The sequence below is a fragment of the Bactrocera dorsalis genome, chromosome 6 (assembly GCF_023373825.1).
Source record: "Bactrocera dorsalis isolate Fly_Bdor chromosome 6, ASM2337382v1, whole genome shotgun sequence".
Taxonomy (NCBI): Eukaryota; Metazoa; Arthropoda; class Insecta; order Diptera; family Tephritidae; genus Bactrocera; species Bactrocera dorsalis.
The window spans coordinates 15,013,864-15,033,317 of NC_064308.1; the positions used below are offsets into that span (position 1 = coordinate 15,013,864).

The 19,454-nt window shown below is 35.6% G+C and overlaps 1 protein-coding gene across 4 annotated transcripts in view; it reads left to right on the forward strand.

The window, feature by feature from the left end:
- The first annotated feature begins 12,870 nt into the window (after window positions 1-12,870).
- The window catches only part of LOC105225055 (5'-nucleotidase domain-containing protein 3), a 36,212-nt gene continuing 29,628 nt past the window's right edge, over window positions 12,871-19,454 (forward strand). For 2 of the 4 annotated variants that reach the window (XM_049459861.1, XM_049459863.1), the window contains exon 1: window positions 12,874-13,312. In XM_049459861.1, the coding sequence (XP_049315818.1) occupies window positions 12,931-13,312 (382 nt within the window). In that variant the 5' untranslated portion in view covers window positions 12,874-12,930. Of the gene's footprint in view, window positions 13,313-19,454 lie in introns of all 4 variants that reach the window. The other 2 variants (XM_049459862.1, XM_049459864.1) reach the window with 2 other exon arrangements.

Genomic DNA, 19,454 nt, shown 5'->3' on the forward strand with positions numbered 1-19,454 from the left:
GATGTCCAACAGCAATTGCTAAACGTCAAAATCTACTGAACTTTGACAGCTAATCGAGTTCAGTAAGTTTTGACGTTTATCAATTGGAAACGAGCGATGACCAGATTGAAACCTTACCAAAACAATATGTAAACGGGATTGGGGATTGGTTGCATCGTTCAAGACCACTTTTAAAAAATGTAAAACAATGAAAATTAAATAAATTTGTGAAATTTTAAGGTATTTGATGAAACGTTTTGTAATTTGAAGCATCATAGTATTATTTTCAACGGAAAATGATTAAAATAATTTAATGATTGAGAGTTAACAAGCTTAAATTCTTCTAGTGGGTATTGAAAGGTCAAAAGTCAGTTCTTCTAATATACTGTTACGAATTTACTGCCTGCTAGTTTACTTTGCTAGGTTCGTATCTCTGGATTGACGAATAAAACCAAAAACTGTTTAATTCAATTCAACAACTCTTTATTTTACAACTCGTCTACACTATAACAGTTTACTCTTAGCACTGATTGATTACGTTGGCGCTGCCACGGCTTATATAGCCACGCACTTCTCGCTGATGCCGACGTGTCCTTCTAGAATATTGCGTCTGGAAATTACCAGAACATAATGCTATACGGCGCCAGTAGACAAGCAGACAGTGCGGCGCCAGATGTCTATTGTTTCGACAAGCAGACACCCGCGGCGTCAGATGTCTACAACAAGACAAATGCTATTCCATATACCTACAGCTATAATAAGTGATGCATATAGCAATACAAATACAACTTAATACTACTTTTGTAACACTGCCCTCCACTAAAGCCTAATCGTCCCGATTAGGCACAAATCCTCTTGAACCAAATGGGGCGAGCCTCTCCAAATCTACTACTTTCATTTTCCATCGTGCTTTTCCATTTCTTTGTATGCGGTATACCACGTCATTAAGTCGTTTCATCACCATATAGGGTCCTTCCCAGGCTGTCTGCAGTTTCGGGGACAAGCCTTTCTTTCGAAGTGGATTGTACAACAGGACCGGATCACCTTCTTCAAAACCTTTTGAATTTGCCGCTTGATCGAACCGGTTCTTCATCTTATTGCTCATCAGATGCGTATGCTGTCTTACCATTAGATGCAATTCATTAATTTCTGCCTTTAAGGCGGAACAATAATCTCCATTATTTCTTACAGCTGTAGGATTCGTTCCAAACTTAAGATCAGCAGGGAGTCGCAGATCAGATCCGAAAATAATCTTTGCTGGCGTGTAACCAGTTGTCTCGTTCTTCGCTGAACGATACGCCAGCAGGAACATCTGGATGCACTTGTCCCAATTCCGTTGATCTTTATCAACGATTTTCCGCAGATGTTCTTCGAGCGTTCGGTTGAATCTCTCCACCATTCCATCTGATTGTGGATGTAACGCTGTTGTCCGTGTCTTGTGGATGCCCAATAACGTACAGACTTCTTGGAAAATGGAAGATTCGAAATTCCTGCCTTGATCTGAGTGTAATTCGACGGGCACTCCGAACCTTGTTATCCAATTTTCTACAAACGCTTCGGCTACTGTCTTCGCTTCTTGGTTTGGTAAGGCATATACTTCTGGCAATTTACTGGAATAGTCCATGACAACCAGTAGATATTTGTTTCCGGCCGTACTGGTTGGGAACGGACCTGCAACATCCATTGCGACTCGTTCAAATGGTGATCCCACGTACTGTTGTAGCCTACCGCGACTTTTGGCTTTAGGACCTTTAGCTGCCATGCACTCTACGCAATTACTTATACATTCTGCTATGGAATCTCGACAACCGATCCAGTAGAACCGTTGTTTAATCTTCTCTATAGTTTTTGTAATCCCAAGGTGCCCTCCACTAGGTCCATTGTGATATTCTTTCAATACTTTCGGGATCATGGACTTCGGTACTATGATCAGCAGACGAGACGGTTTGCCATCTTCGCTTTCTCAGGTACGATGAAGGTATCCATTAACGAGGTTTATGCTGTTCCATTGGGCCCAATATGCTTTTGCCGTTGGACTCTCGTTACTTATTTGTTCCTTTGGTGGTCGTACCCCATTTTCTTTGGCCATTACCAGCTTTGCAAGATCAGGGTCCTCCAGCTGATTGATTCTGATGCGGTGAGGAGTCCAATCATCTTCAGGTTCTATATTCAGTAATCGCACGTCGATTATACCTTCTTTTCCCTCTGATTTGGAGCAATGTTTACATTCCAGTGGACAAGGGCGACGTGATAATGCATCCGCATTTTTGTGGTGAATCCCCTTTCGATGTTCCGTTTCGAAGTCGTAATTCTGTAATCTTTCGATCCATGGTGCAATTTGGCCTTCCGGATTCTTAAACTGTAATAACCATTTTAATGCTGCATGATCAGTCCTCAGCAAGAATCGTTGGAAATGTTTTACACATTCCACCACAGCTAGTAGTTCCTTTCGCGTCACACAGTAGTTTTTCTCTGGTTTCCCGAGCACTCTGCTGTAATACCCAATTACTCTTTCTTGTCCGTCGATGAGCTGAGACAGGACACCTCCAATTCCATAAGCGCTCGCATCTGTATTCAGGATGAATTTCTTTCCAGGTATTGGATAAGCCAACATCGGCGCCGTACAAAGTAATTCTTTAAGCTGTTCAAACGCCTTTTCTTGTTCCAACTGCCACACAAACGTGCGATTCTTCTTTGTTAAATCATGTAAACTTCTAGCCACGTTCGCAAATCCAGGTACAAAACGGCGGTAATACGTGCATAAGCCGAGGAAGCTGCGGAGTTCATGTATGTTGGTGGGTTGAGGCCAATCTTTAACTGCTTTTATTTTTCCCTCCTCGGTGTGAATCCCCTCAGTTGACACTTTATGTCCGAGATATGTGACCTGCTTCTTCCATAATGAACACTTTTTGGGATTCAAGCGTAATCCGGCTGATGCTATTCGCTGAAAGACTTCCTCTAGATTTTTCAGATGATCATCAAAACTTTTTCCCATGATGATAATGTCATCAAGATACACCAAACATGTCTTCCAGTTGAGTCCTTTTAACACATGTTCCATCAGTCGCTCGAACGTTGCAGGCGCATTACATAACCCAAATGGCATCACAGAGATTTCCCATAGCCCGTCGCCCATACTGAAAGCGGTCTTTTCACGGTCACATTCATCGATCTCGACTTGCCAATATCCACTTTGTAGATCTAATGTAGAAAACCATTTCGCTCCAGACAAGGTGTCTAATGTATCGTCGATTCTTGGTAGAGGATAACTGTCTTTCTTTGTGACATCATTCAACTTCCTATAATCTACGCAGAAACGGGTGCTACCATCTTTCTTTTTAACTAAGACGATAGGTGAGCTCCATGGACTTATTGAAGGTTCGATTACACCGTTTTTGTACATGTCTTCAATAATTTTGTTAGCATCCTCACGTTTTGCTAGTGTAACCCTACGCGGAGCTTGTCGGATTGGTTTAGCGTCTCCAGTATTTATGCGATGTTTGACAATGGCGGTTCTTCCTGTGTTTCCTTCGTTTGCAAATAAGGATGCGTATTTTTCTAATAGTTTTTCTGCTTTTAATTTTTCATTTCCATGCAGTTCGTTCAGCAAATTATTTAGGAGTGTAGGACTTATCTGCTGTGGCTCAATAGTAGGTTTCTGTTGTGACCGTTCGCATCGTGCTATTGCACTTATATTCTGGCACTGTCCAATTACTGCTCCTCTGCTTTCTCCAGACTTATAGGCGTGTTGAATTCATTCACTACTCTGACCGGAATGGTGGCGTCTTCACTAGTTTTCACAAGCGTTCTTCCTACCAATATGGGTGTATCTATTTTTGTTGGTTCCACAATCCACAACTCTTCAGTCCCACCTCCTCCATTCACTTTAGCCCATACAATCGCCTCAGATTTTGGTGGAATACTCTGATTATCATCAACAATCACCCTCTTACTTTCAACGTTGGTCACATATCCGGTGTTTATAGGCATCTCCATGTTCTGGCAAAACAGCATTTCCTTGTTTAAGTCCAAAGTAACCCCGTGATCAATCATGAAATCTACTCCCATTATAATTTCATCCGTGATTTCTGCTACGATGAAGGTGTGATTAACTTCCAGGGTACCAATCATCACTTTGCAAAACACTTTTCCCGCGACAGCTGCTTCCTCCCCGATGGCCGTTCGAAGCTTGCAACCGACTAATGGTTCAACCGTTACCACATCCGGTCGGATGATTGAATGTGTGGCACCAGTATCCAAAGTAAGCGTTGACAGTCGTCCATTTACGATGCCGTTGATAGTAAGATTGTTGTCATGGCGACCTATTTGTGATATCGAGATGGCGGGGCAAATAGTTGTGGGAACCAGCTCACGCCCCTTTGAACTGTTCCGTTTTAGTTTAACGACTTGTGAGATGTGGATGCTCCGTCCTCGTTATCTGTTGGTTGTTTCCGTTTTGATGGGTTTACTTTTATATTGCAATTTCGGGCAAAGTGACCCGCTTTTCCACAGTTGAAACATCTTCCTGTTGTATTTACTCGCGGTGCAGCAATTGTCTTCAGAGTCTTCAATATTTCTTCCATCAGCGCCGGTTGTTCCATTTCAACCCTTTGTACTTTGTGTGCTGGTTTACTTAGTAGGGAAGCTGTTTCCTGTGTGAGGGCGTGCGAAACCGTTTCAGCAAACGTTCTTTTTGGCAATGCATATGTGGCGCGTTTGGTGTCCACATCACGAATTCCATTTATGAAACATTGAATTTTTACCCCCTCAATGTAATCCACAGGTGCATCTGCATTTGCCAAATAGCCAGCCGTTCTATTTCAATTGCGAACTCTTGCAATGACTTGTTCATCTTCTGACCCCTATTTTGCAGTTCGATCTGGTATATTTGTTTCCGGTGCTCACTACCATATCGTCTTTCTATCGCACTCATCAATGCCTCATAGTTGTCCCGTTCACAGTCTGGAATAGTCTGAAGGATTTCTGCCGCAGGTCCTTTCAATGATACAAACAAGGACGCCACTTTGTCCGCTGCATTCCAGTTATTGGCCATTGCTGTCTTTTCAAACTGAAGTTTGAAAATTTGAAATGGAATACTTCCATCGAATGTGGGTGCCTTCAATCTTGGATTATTTGTTGATGGTGCAGGGCCATGCAGTTGCAGTTCTCGCATACGATTACTCAGTTGAAGAAATTCTGATCTTAAATTTTCTTCGTCATTTTTTATTGTGCTTAATTCGTCTTCAAATTTTGAAAATTTCTCTTGCACTTGTGTATTATTTTCTGTAATCTGTTGTACCAAACGCTTTTCTAAATGCATATTATTTTCAGTCATTTGTTGTGTAAGGCAAGACTTTAACTGCGATGTATTTTCAGCTATTTGCTGTCCCAGACGATTTTCTGTTTGCACTGCATTTTCTGCATTTTCAGTTATTTGCTGGGCCATACGATTTCCTGTTTGCACTGCATTTTCTGTATTTTCAACTATTTTCTGTATAGCGACTAACATCATGTTCATGTCTACATTTGATGATGTTCGTTGTTCTTCTACTTTTTCTTCTTCCTTTGTAGAAGTTTCTGGCCCATCAAATTCGAACTCGTCCACATTAATTCCATCCGCTTCTATTGCTTCACGTAATCGTGCCTGCAGATCCGCCTTTTGCCCCCTTATCGGCAAATTACGCTCCTCCAGTTCCTTTTTTAAATGCTGAATTCTCAATTCTCCGAATTTGACCATCTTGAATTTGGATTGTTTGACAATCCCACTTCTGACACCAATTGTTACGAATTTACTGCCTGCTAGTTTACTTTGCTAGGTTCGTATCTCTGGATTGACGAATAAAACCAAAAACTGTTTAATTCAATTCAACAACTTTTTATTTTACAACTCGTCTACACTATAACAGTTTACTCTTAGCACTGATTGATTACGTTGGCGCTGCCACGGCTTATATAGCCACGCACTTCTCGCTGATGCCGACGTGTCCTTCTAGAATATTGCGTCTGGAAATTACCAGAACATAATGCTATACGGCGCCAGACGCAAGCAGACAGCCGCGGCGCCAGACTCAGCAATTGTTTAAGTAGACAAGCAGACAGCTGCGGCGCCAGATGTCTATTGTTTCGACAAGCAGACAGCCGCGGCGCCAGATGTCTACAACAAGACAAATGCTATTCCATATACCTACAGCTATTGTTCATAATAAGGGATGCATATAGCAATACAAATACAACTTAATACTACTTTTGTAACAATACTTTAAAAGGATTTAAATAGTTTCTCCATATAATAAATATCCACTATATAGTAATTTTTATCCGTTCTAAATGTTGGGTACTGGGTTGATAAATGCCCAAATATTACTATTTTGCTCAATCAATGGAATAAGTTGGACATTTCTTTATCCCTGGCTCTTTTCCTACATGTGTACGCACAGATTGGGACAAAAATAGAAAATGTCGATATTGAGTCTCAATGTAATACCATGTTCAGACAACATTCATCATTTAATTAAATTCGCTAATCAGCCCGTTCTCACTGCTGTTAGAATGATCAAAAAACAGATAATATTTTGTAGTATTTTGAAATAAAAGCCGTCTTTTTTTAATATTTTCCGTATAATAGAAATAATAGATGCATTTTTTCATTTGTTAAGTCGATTTTCAGGTGAAATTAGATTCATTTCTTTAAAAAAAAATTGGGTTGTTTACATTTTTTTCCCTCTGTAGTGTCTAAATCGGCTGTGATAATGTAACAGATTTCCAATGCTGACAAGCAGATGGCGCAAAATTAAAGTCGCACAGAGAGATTTAGCGTGGATCAGTTTCAAATCATTTCAATGAAGTGATTTGGAACTGTCATTTTTGTGCAGCGAAAACTTGATAAATTTATGAGATTAGTGGGATAATCCACTCAACAGCCGAAATCGTGTGATTAAGTGTCGGTCTGAACCATTGTAGAAACATACAAGTAACAAAAGAATCATATGGTCGTCAACAGCTGAGATCACCTGATCGAAGTAGTTGATTTTTCGGCACAGCGATTTAAATAAATGGACTTAAAAATAGTAAAGAGGTTGCAGTATAGGCGCGTTAGCAATATTTTTTTGTAAGTTAGGTTCCCCAAGTGGCCTATTTTCACACATATAAAATATACAATACTAAACAAAACTATTTGTAATAATTTAAACAAAACTAGATAGATTCTTCAAATATTTTTAATAAAATAGAAAATATTTACCAATATGTTGATACAATAACTCAAATTTTAATCAAAACTAGGTAAATTTAATCTTTATGAATTTTAATAATAGAAATATATTTGAAAATTTAACAAAAACGTACTTAAATTAATAAATTGGATAGCATAACACGGCAAACCACTCGTGCCTTTTCTAAGGCACTTGGCCGTTTTAGTAGTAGAATATTTAGTAAACTCTTACGAACTGCCTGGTCTTTTGTCCAAGGTCTTCCCTCATTCTATTGCATTCTTACCGTGCGATTCTGTACTGTGATACTGTCTCAAGTCTTTAAATTTGAGATTTTAAGTTAGAGACAATTTTTGAGACTTTAGACGATTTTGCTATTCTGTAAGTGACAGTCACAAAATCATTTCATTATACAGAGATGTTTTTACACTTGAATGAAAATAATTATGTCGATAACAAATATTAAATTTTCTTTAACATAGTCAAAAAACATAAATATCAATAAAAATATAAATATATGTTCACCTTGTTTCATAATATTTACGAAATTTACGTAAAATTGATTTATCTTTAACTGTTTCGTGTTTGAGCTGCTTCTTCTTCTTCTCTCCCGGCGTAGAAAACGCTTAAGCGATTATAACCGAGTTAACAACGCCGCGGCAGTTGTTTTTTCTTTTCGCAAGGTGGCGCCAATTTGAGATTTCAAGCGAAGCCAAGCCCTTCTCCACCTGGTCCTTCCAATGGAGTGGAGTTCTTTTTCTTCCTCTGTTTCCCCCGGCGGGTGCTGCGTCAAATACTTTCCAAGCTGGAGTGTTTTTGTCCATTCAAACGCCATGACCTAGCGACCAAAGCAGCTGTTTTTCATTCGCTGAACTATGTCAATTTCTTCATATATCTCATACAGCTCATCGTTCAATCGATTGCGATATTCGCCGAGGCCTACGCGCAAAGGACCATAAATCTTTCGCAGAACTTCTCGATTTTCTCGAAAACTCGTAAGGCCGACTCATCAGATGTTGTCATCGTTCATGCCTGTGCACTATAAAGCAGGACGGGAATAATAAGTGACTTATAGAGTTTGGTTTTTGTTCGTCGAGAGAGGACTTTACTTCTCAATTGGCTACTTAGTACAAAATAGCACCTGTTGGCAAGAGCTATTGCGTTGGATTTCGAAGCTGGTTAGAAGATAGAGGAAATTATGTACAACTTCGTAATTATGACTGTCAACAGTGACGTGGATGTTTAATGCAGTGGTCGGCATTTCATAGCACAATTGTGCCCTTTCACTTCACACGTATTCTTACGCTCTATCGTTTAGTCGTTGGCGAGACAGCCATGGATAATATGATACGAGACTCTTTGGTTCGAGAGAGAGTTGTCAAAACTCGCATCTTTTATAACATTTGCCAGTGATGCCACTGCTGAAAAATATTAGATTGGGTATATAATAAATTATACAAAACACTAAATTAAACACTTTGAAAATGCATACATATATAAAAGCTAAAATGCAAAATCATTAATTAATTTACATAAACATTTATTTTGCCAAATATGTTCGCACAGTTCAATGAAATTTCATTTCACACTAATTTCGTCAAGTAATTATAGCGCTGACTTCTGGCATCCCGTCTTTTCACTAACTGCTGAGTGACGGCACCCTGATTGTATTTTGTTACCAGCTCAGAAAATAGTTTAGGGTGCCCTGCCAGCTGACATGTGAGAGAGCAAGAAAAGAGATTCTGATCAAATTTTCTATGTTTTATACAATGGTCTGAACATGGTTAACACTATGAGTTGAATAAGCTAGCCATTTCTAAACTCAACATATTGGCACAGATATTTCTTGTTACTAACGAGCCGTCTCGACAGGATAAAATCTAAGTCTTACTTGCTGGTTTTCCCTGCCTATTGCCTGTGGAGACTCCGTATTGCTTATTTCTTACAATATATGGCAAACTAATTAGTTTACCATATATTGTAAGCAATAAGCTGTCACTTCAGCAGTTTGACAGCGCAGTTTTCATTTCTTTGAAAATTTCGAAGAGGCAACATACCCCATTTACACATATGTATGCCGACGGCATTTTCATTTCGGTAATATGAAATTTAGAAGATCGAATATTAAGACGATTGTGTTATGTTATAAAAATAAAGTACATGTTCAAAATAACATTTTTTCAAAAAATTAATATTTAGTTTAATATTGTTAATTTACAGAAAAATTATGGAATGAGCGAAGTCTTAAATTTAATAAACTTATACAAGCATAAATAATCATTTCTCAATTTAAATTTATCATTTTAATTGGTATATAAAATTTATGCCAGAATTATTATATAGTAGTCCAAAAATATGAATTCTTATTTTCCCAGAAATACATAAAAAAAAAAAAGATCTTTATCCTTTGTTATTATTGTATTTTTCCCAGAAATACATTTGTAAACAAAAGGATCTTAATCCTTTTTTATTTTCCTCATAAAAGATTTAAACAGTTCAAGAGCTCAAAACATGCGCTACATCAGCTACCTACCCGACGGCATTTCGCAATGTGATAAAATAAGTTTTTCAAGAGCTCAAAGCATGCGCTACATCAGCTCGAACCTACCTAACCTGCGTCTTTGCGCAAATGCTTATGTTATGATAACAAATGCCCACATACAGATTTGGCAATGGCATTGCAATAGATTTGACATTTAGTAAGACATAGATTTTATCTTGTCGAGACGGAGCGTAATCGTGGAAGTATAACATTGGAATAATCAAAAGCAAATATTTTTATACTAGTGATGGGCGATGTTGTGACTTTTAAGGAACACTGCTACTTGTGACTGTGACTTTGTAGTAGCAGTGATTTTAAACTTTGACTGTGACTAGAAAAAAATTGTAACACACATAGGCCAATAAAGTAGAGCAAAATGGCACAATTCCGATTACTTTGGCGCCGCGATCTGAAGGTACCGTTGGAAAGAGGAAGTCCTCCTGATTAAAAAATATATAGGGTTATAGGGTCCGCAAACGCTTAGTTTACGAGATATTCGACCTTAAAGCCCGAAAAATCGCAAAATTGGACCATTTCAAGACGCTATTTCACCACATTAAACGCACTTTTTTCACATTTTTCACTTCAAATTAATTAATTTACACTATTAACTTTTAAATAAAACCACATTTTACATATTTAACAGGTTTTTTACCTAAAAAATCTTTATTTTAAAAATTACATTTTACCTCATTTGTTTACCAAAAATCACGACGAAATGCAGCGCTGCCATGTGATGATAAGGCAATTCGCTGAAATTCCTCTTTTTTCGCAAAAATTCCTCTTTTCATGCATATGGATATTTTCTTGTATAAATTTATTAAGCAAATAAGCAATATTATATACGGTAAATGTTCAGCAGAGCGGCTTTTCCGAAAACGTGCACCAATTTTCACGGGAATTGTCTTAAAAAATTCGTTTTTAATTCCGATTCACGAATATGTATGGCGCGTTATCTTATTTTATGTTATTAATTGGAAAAATAAAAAGAAATTAAAATATCGATATTCTCAATATTCGAGTCAGAAAGAAAATTTGTAAAAATGAGAAATACATATTAGGGGTATTCTCTTGCTCTTGCAAGATTGCAGATTGCAAAAATACTACACCGAAATATACAAGGGCACGAGAGCACCCATTGCAGAATCTAGTGATATATGAGCGACTGATTCAGTCAATTTATTGTAAATGACTATTGTGCATGTCTATTGTGAATTGGCGCACCTTCTGCATGCATTTTTAACAAAAAAACTGTAACAAAACTTTATAATTTAAATAGAAATTATAAAATCTAATTAAAATTTACCTTTCTCAACAGTTTAACGACGTAATATGTCTTTATGTAAAATGGCAACTACAACAGGGTTGCAATTTTATTTTTGCGTGACATTGCATGCTAATATACATGGGTTTTGGTCTGACATATTTCACAGCCCTTGCAAATATTTTTCTGCGTGTGTTTGTTGTTGTGCCGTTGTAAATTTGCAATGCTTGCACCGTGCACCGGGTTTTGCAAGAGCAAGAGAATACCCCTATTATAAAAATAATAATAATTGGAAAAATAAAAAGAAATAAAAATATCGATATTCGCAATATACGAGTCTGATCGTGAATTGGCAAAAATGAGAAATACATACTAGGAAAATTTATAATTCATTATTATTGCAGAAATAAGAAGAATTTGGACACAGAAGAATTTTGAACACCGGGGTTTTGGACCGACAATGGATATTATTTTTCGAGCGCTCTCATTTTTGCCAATTCACGATCAGACTCGTATATTGCGAATATCGATATAAAAACGCTGTGAAACGCTAAAAAATTCTTCACTTTTGGTTTTTAAGGTGTGGCAACGCTGGTTTTCCTCGTAAATATAAACACTCTAAACTTTTCAGCCATAAATTTTATATGTGATTTTAAATTACTAAATTTGGCTGAAAAATTAAGAAATGAAAGTGAAAATCGAACTGATTTCAATGTTAAGAGTGTATATTTAATTATAGTGAAAGAAAAACGTGAAAAATTCTGTGAAACATGGAGAAATAACATGTGTTCTTAGTGCGAATTTTTGAATTTTTAAACGTGCATATTTTTAAAAATATTAGCTATTTTCACATGATTTTTGGATATTCCACCTCTATAGAAGCCCCCCTATCCGTACATACCCCATTTATACGGAAATTCGGTTTTTTTACCCCGCCGCCAAAGTAATCGGAATCGTGCCAACAAAATTGTTTCCTTTTTTCATTTAGGTAGAATGTACATATTTATTAGAATAAACAGAAATTAACATAGTAAATTCAATTTTAGAAAATCACCAAATACAAAGTATATACATAAAAGATAAAATTAAATAGTGTTAAAAATATTTACATTAAATGGAAAAGAAGGGCAAAATATCACATTTTGCGAAAACAGCATCCACTTCTTTAAAAAATTGCCAGACATAACTCATTTTGGTTCTTTTTGACACAGACATCTTTAATTTTTATTAAGTATAAGTAAACTGATTTGTAACAGTTTCGTACAAAAATTAATGTAAATGATTCGTTATTTTTTAATACGCATATTTTTAAAGTCGCACTAAATATATTCTCTGAAGGTTTTTTTCAATATAAGGATACTCAATAGAAGCTATTTAAAGTAAACGAAAACATGCTTTTAAAAATATTTCGTTACTTATAAAATACTTTTTATAAGTTTTTTTAAATTACTATATAAATTGATGCAATTTTAAGTTTAAAAGTTTTATAATTGGCTTTACTACAGCATTGAGGTTTCTGTAATCAATTTAATTTGTACATGAATATTACCCGTTTAAAGATAAATTAACTTTTTATATGTTAACCAATTTATACTTATCTAAAATTGAAGAAAATTCATAGCTTTAATGAATATGAATTCATCACAGTCGCAATTTTTTATATTCCGCGGTGAATGCTCCTTTGTCACAGTCGAAATTTTTCATATGATACTGTGACTGCTAGTTTGTCACAGTCGCAATTTTTCATATGATACTGTGAATGCTACTTTGTGCGTTAATTCCTGTCACTGCTACTTTAGGAAACTTGTCACAGCTGTGACCAGTGATTTTTAAGTAGCAGTGACAAAGTCAGAGGTACTCAAATATTTACCATCTCTATTTTATACATATGTATGAAAGGTGTGAAGTTCGCTGTCACTATTTGAAATAATTCAGTCATGCTTTTGTTGTGTATTTTCCCGCGAGTTACTTCGAAGCTTGTACTTCGTTCTGATATACTTCCAAAATATATGACAAAACAATATGGAACAAACTTAAAGTGCGCTAAATCTTATACCGTGTCCAAAACAGCTTCGTGGATCCAATCACAAAATGGAAGTCAAGTATTGAATATGAGTATTTGTGATGATATACCCTTACACTTAGTTAATGCTCGAGCTATTACCACTTGCTTCAGCGTGTCCTCATCTCGAAATGTTGTTACGACACAAAATAATCTCTGTAATACTGTGTTAAGGCCTCAAACACGATTAGGTTATAAACCACAAACCGTCGGAGACTTCGATATGCTATATAAGTTAACACAGGAAAAATTTAAATGTAAATATTAAATTTTCTCAAACTACACCTAATTATTGTTGTGCAATATTTTAAGCTTTTTATTCTTCTTGGGAAAACTTTAGTGCTGCAATTTGAATAGCTTAAAATAGGTATGTGCGGGTGGAGGAGGTCCACCAGATCAAGAATATACAGTGGCTCCAAGCCAAAGTCGGACACCGTAGAAAAAAATGTTCCGTCCTAAACATATTTGAGTCAAAGCAGTTAGAAAAAAAGATAAAATATTTTTTCAATTACTTATTTATTGCAGTTCCAAAATATAAAAACAAAACATATAAATTAATTCAGTATTATAAAATATTCTACTAAAACAACAAATAAGAGCAAATTCAATGCACAAGCCAAACTCGGACAGTCAACAAGTTTTTTGAAATTTCGATATATATTTTAAAAACTAATATTTTTGATGAAGACTCTTATTTTTAGTAACCATTTTGAGCCGGTTAGGCATTGATTTAACTAATTTTTCGCAAAAACTAAGTTCGATTTTTTCACATTCTTGTAATAAGATAGATTTCAAATCATTTTTGCTTGATACGGAATGCTGTCGAATTTTTGTGTTAAGATAGTCCAATAAATTTTCGATCAGATTAATATCTGGACTTTGGGGTGGCGTTTCCAGAACATGGGGGCAATTATAAAGTAACCAAGAACGCACTTTGTAGGCCTTGTGCTTTGTATCATTGTCTTGATAGAAATACCAATTATCCCTGAGATCCAATTTTTCAAGACTTTTTAGTAAATTTTCTCTTAAAATGTTAAGATAGTCATTCTGATTGATTATTCCTTCAATAAAATGCAAAGACCCTGGTCCACAAGCCGAAAATGAACCCCACACCATTACCGATCCACCACCATGTTTAACAGTTGGTCTCAGATTGCGCAGTTGCAGCTCCTCATTTGGTTTCCGCCAAACATATGGTTTTCCATCGGAGCCAAAAACATTAAATTTACTTTCGTCAGTACACATAACATTTTTCAGAACGAAAAATTTTAAAAGGATGATCTGATTTCGTTTGCTGATCAACGGCTTTTATCGGGCCTTTCTACCATTTAAATCAGCTTCATGAAGTAGATTTCTAGTAGTAGATGCACTAGATTTCTTCCCCAACTCATTTTCAGCTATAACAGCTAACTTTGGTGGGCTAAGGAAAGGATTATCTATTATCTTTAACCTTTCGCAACAGGTAAGTCTTGAAAAATTGGATCTCAGTGATAATTGGTATTTCTATCAAGACAATGATCCAAAGCACAAGGCCTACAAAGTGCGTTCTTGGTTACTTTATAATTGCCCCCATGTTCTGGAAACGCCACCCCAAAGTCCAGATATTAATCTGATCGAAAATTTATCGGACTATCTTAACACAAAAATTCGACAAGCAAAAATGATTTGAAATCTATCTTATTACAAGAATGTGAAAAAATCGAACTTAGTTTTTGCGAAAAATTAGTTAAATCAATGCCTAACCGGTTCAAAATGGTTACTAAAAATAAAAGTCTTCATAAAAGATATTAGTTTTTAAAATATATATCGAAATTTCAAAAAACTTGTTGACTGTCCGAGTTTGGCTTGTGCAATGAATTTGCTCTTATTTGTTGTTTTAGTAGAATATTTTATAATACTGAATTAATTTATATGTTTTGTTTTTATATTTTGGAACTGCAATAAATAAGTAATTGAAAAAAATATTTTATCTTTTTTTCTAACTGCTTTGACTCAAATATGTTTAGGACGGAACATTTTTTTCTACGGTGTCCGACTTTGGCTTGGAGCCACTTTATACCTAAAGTTGCCGTTGACTTACGGTTTTTGAGATATTTTCATTTTAAGTTAAAAAAAATCAACTATTTAAAATGCGTGTTTCTCCAATTTATAATGCATTTTACACTTATATTTTATACTTTTATATCCACTAACACTTCACTTATTCGTTTCTAATCATATAGTTTGGCTGGGATTTAGAATAGCATCCCCGGATTTCGGGAATAAAATTGGTATCACCGGAAAGGTGACTTTCTCCAGATCACGAAAATATATATATAAAAGTTTGCCGCTGATTTTTAGTTTTAAAGATATTTGCATTTAAAGTTGAAAAATGGACAGCTTTTACATTGATGATTTGTATATTGCGAATAACTTTTTCACTTAAATTATGCACTTTTCACTTACTAACACTTCACTATAACGTTTCTGTATATTAATTTTTTTAATATTTGTTGTAAATAAAGTTTTATTTTAATTAATTTATTTTAGTTAAATTCTCTGCATTTGCACAGTAAGAAAGGGGTTGCCATTTTTTCCTTTTTTCCGCGCCGCGCTTCAAAAAAAAAAAAATAACCATGGCAACCCTTTTCTTATTGTGCAAATGCAGAGAATTTAACTAAAATAATTTGTTTTTTAATATTTGTTGTAAATAAAGCTTTATTTTAATTAATTTATTTTAGTTAAAGGGGAATGTTTAGTTTTGCACAAAAGGGGAGGGGGCTGGGGGCTTGCTACCCCCCTCATTTGAAAGGTAATGAATGGAGCTTTTGAATAAAAGACCCCCTAAATAATAAAAGGGTTGGGTTTAGTTTAGTATCTCATTTTCACTGCTTATTCCTCTTAAATGCGTGCACGGATTTTTTTAAATTTCTATAGCACGGATAGCCAATGAATTAAACTTTGGTTTAAATGTAATTTTATTGTTAAATGTTAATTTGTTTTTTAGATATAAGTAAGCAAAAAACGCACATGTTCACATTTGCTCAAACAATGGCTCTCTTCTTTTGACGTTTTTGTTGCACTGCTTGCAAAAAATTTAACCAATTTAACACACACACATTCTTTGAAATATATTTAATTGAATTAATGATAAATTATGGATTTTAAGTTGCAATTTTATGTACAATTTAATAAATAAAACAGCTTTCAATTACGTGTTATATTGTTCCTTGAAATGTAAGCAAAATTACTGAATATGAACTGTCAAACGACGAAGAAAATGAGCACAAAAGGAAGACAGTAATAACCCAACGAATCAAAATGGTAGGTCTTATATACTGCGGCGCTTTTTTCAATACTGAAAAAAATGTGAAAATTTGGAATAAAAAATCGCGCGATTTTTTATTCCAAATTTTCGCCTGCGGCGCTTGTTTCGATGTAATATATTATACTGAAAATATGATGAATATTTGGAATAAAAAATCGCGCGCTTGTTTCAATGTAGAATATTATGCTGAAAATATATTCAAAATTTGAAAAAAAAGATCGCGCGATGAAAACCCAATTTTATTATTTAGGGGGTCTTGTATAAATGGTTGGTTGGGTTATCTTGGTACTTCAACTACTTGTATGCATTATTACCGATGCACATAAAATTTTTAATTTTCAGTGTTTTTATTATTTAAATAAAGTGGATTTCCACTTTAATTCATTGAAATAATAAAAATAATAAACATAGAGTCACTCTATGCGTAAAAATACATAAATTTTATAATAATTAGTGAAAATTGTATGGAAAAACTACGATTTTACACCATTTTCAGGAGGCTGCCCTAAAGCCCCCCGTGGTCCTAGGGGGGAAGGGTGCTATTATTCAAAAGCTCTATTCATTACCTTTCAAATGAGCGGGGTAGCAAGCCCCCAGCCCCCTCCCCCTTTGTGCAAAACCTTTTCAAAATGGGATACTAGGGTCGGCTTTAGTATACGATCCCACGATTTCAGGGTTAAAAGTGGTATGGTTGGATAGAGCTGATGCTCCAGATTAAGAAAATATATAATTATTGCCGCCGCAAACTTATAGTTTTCGAGATATTTGCATTTAAAGTTGAAAATTTTGCAAATTTTATCTTGCAATTTCTCGATTGCTAGTAATTATTTAATTCATATTATGCACTTTTTATGCACTTACACTTCACTAAATTGTTTCTACATATTTTTTTCCAGTAATTATTTAGTTATTTGCTTAAAATAAGCATTTTATATTTTACACAATTTTCATTTCATGCACAATAACAAAAGTATTCCGTGTTGACAGATAATAAGTGTTGCCATAATTACACATTTATCAAACGAATAAAAATGAATAAAAAATAGGACACCCCAAATACACAAATCATTGCCCTTTTTCTTGATATATCAAGATTTTTGATACACCCCGGTGTTGGATCGGCCAGGGTTATTTTTTTGAAGCGCGGCCGAAGGCCGCCAACGCGAAAAGGAGTTTTACTTAAAAAAAACTTGATACACCCCGGTGTTGGATCGGCCAGGGTTATTTTTTTGAAGCACGGCCGAAGGCCGCCAACGCGAAAAGGAGTTTTAATTAAAAAAAAAAACCTGATACACCCCGGTGTTGGATCGGCAAGGGTTATTTTTTTGAAGCGCGGCCGAAGTCCGCCAACGCGAAAAGGAGTTTTACTTAAAAAAACTTGATACACCCCGGTGTTGGATCGGCCAGGGTTATTTTTTTGAAGCGCGGCCGAAGGCCGCCAACGCGAATAGGAGTTTTAATTTAAAAAAAACTTGATACACCCCGGTGTTGGATCGGCCAGGGTTATTTTTTTTGAAGCGCGGCCGAAGGCCGCCAACGCGTTCCCACGACAGTCGGGTCTACGTAACCGGAACGGACCCGGATTTTTATCTGGCCAAGGACTGTCAACTCGGCAGAACTCTGCCGCTACAACAACAACAACAGCCGCCAACGCGAAAAAGAGTTTTACTTAAAAAAAACTTGATACACCCCGGTGTTGGATCGGCCAGGGTTATTTTTTTGAAGCGCGGCCGAAGGCCGCCAACGCGAAAAGGAGTTTTAATTTAAAAAAAACTTGATACACCCCGGTGTTGGATCGGCCAGGGTTATTTTTTTGAAGCGCGGCCGAAGGCCGCCAACGCGAAAAGGAGTTTTAATTAAAAAAAACCTGATACACCCCGGTGTTGGATCGGCCAGGGTTATTTTTTTTTGAAGCGCGGCCGAAGGCCGCCAACGCGAAAAGGAGTTTTACTTAAAAAAAACTTGATACACCCCGGTGTTGGATCGGCAGGGTTATTTTTTTTGAAGCGCGGCCGAAGGCCGCCAATAAAGCCTTAAAACTTTTCTTATTACAATGGAAAATTTATTTTAGATAGTATTTGTTTTCTGCGTTTGAGTTTTTATATCCATTCTTATTCGTTTGATATATGTATGTGTAATTATGGCAACACTTAATATCTGTAAACACGGAATACTTTTGTTATTGTGCATGGAATGAAAATTGTGTAAAATATAAAATGCTTATTTTAAGCAAATAACTAAATAATTACTAAAAAATAAATATGTAGAAACAATGTAATGAAGTATAAGTGCATAAAAAACGCATAATATGAATTAAATAATTACTAGCAATCGAGAAATTGCAAGATAAAATTTGCAAAATTTTCAACTTTAAATGCAAATATCTCGGAAACTATAAGTTTGCGGCGGCAACAATTATATATCTTCTTAATCTGGAGCATCAGCGCCATCCAGCCATACCACTTTTGACCCTGAAATCGTGGGATCGTATACTAAAGTTTCCCCGGATACTAAACTAAACATTCCCCTAATAAAATTGGGTTTTCATCGCGCGATCTTTTTTTTCAAATTTTGAATATATTGTCAGCATAATATACTACATTGAAACAAGCGCCGCAGTATATAAGACCTACCATTTTGATTTTGATATTACTTCTTCCTTTTGTGCTTATTTTCTTCGTCGTTTGACAGTTCATATTCAGTAATTTTGCTTACATTTCAAGGAACAATATAACACGTAATTGAAAGCGGTTTTATTTATTAAATTGTACATAATCTTGCAACTTAAAATCCATAATTTATCATTAATTCAATTAAATATATTTCAAAGAATGTGTGTGTGTTAAATTGGTTAAATTTTTTGCAAGCAGTGCAACAAAAACGTCAAAAGAAGAGAGCCATTGTTTGAGCAAATGTGAAAATGTGCGTTTTTTGCTTACTTATATCTAAGAAACAAATTAACATTTAACAATAAAATTACATTTAAACCAAAGTTTAATTCATTGACTATCCGTGCTATATAAATTTAAAAAAATCCGTGCACGCATTTAAGAGGAATAAGCAGTGAAAATGAGGGCACGATTACGATTTTT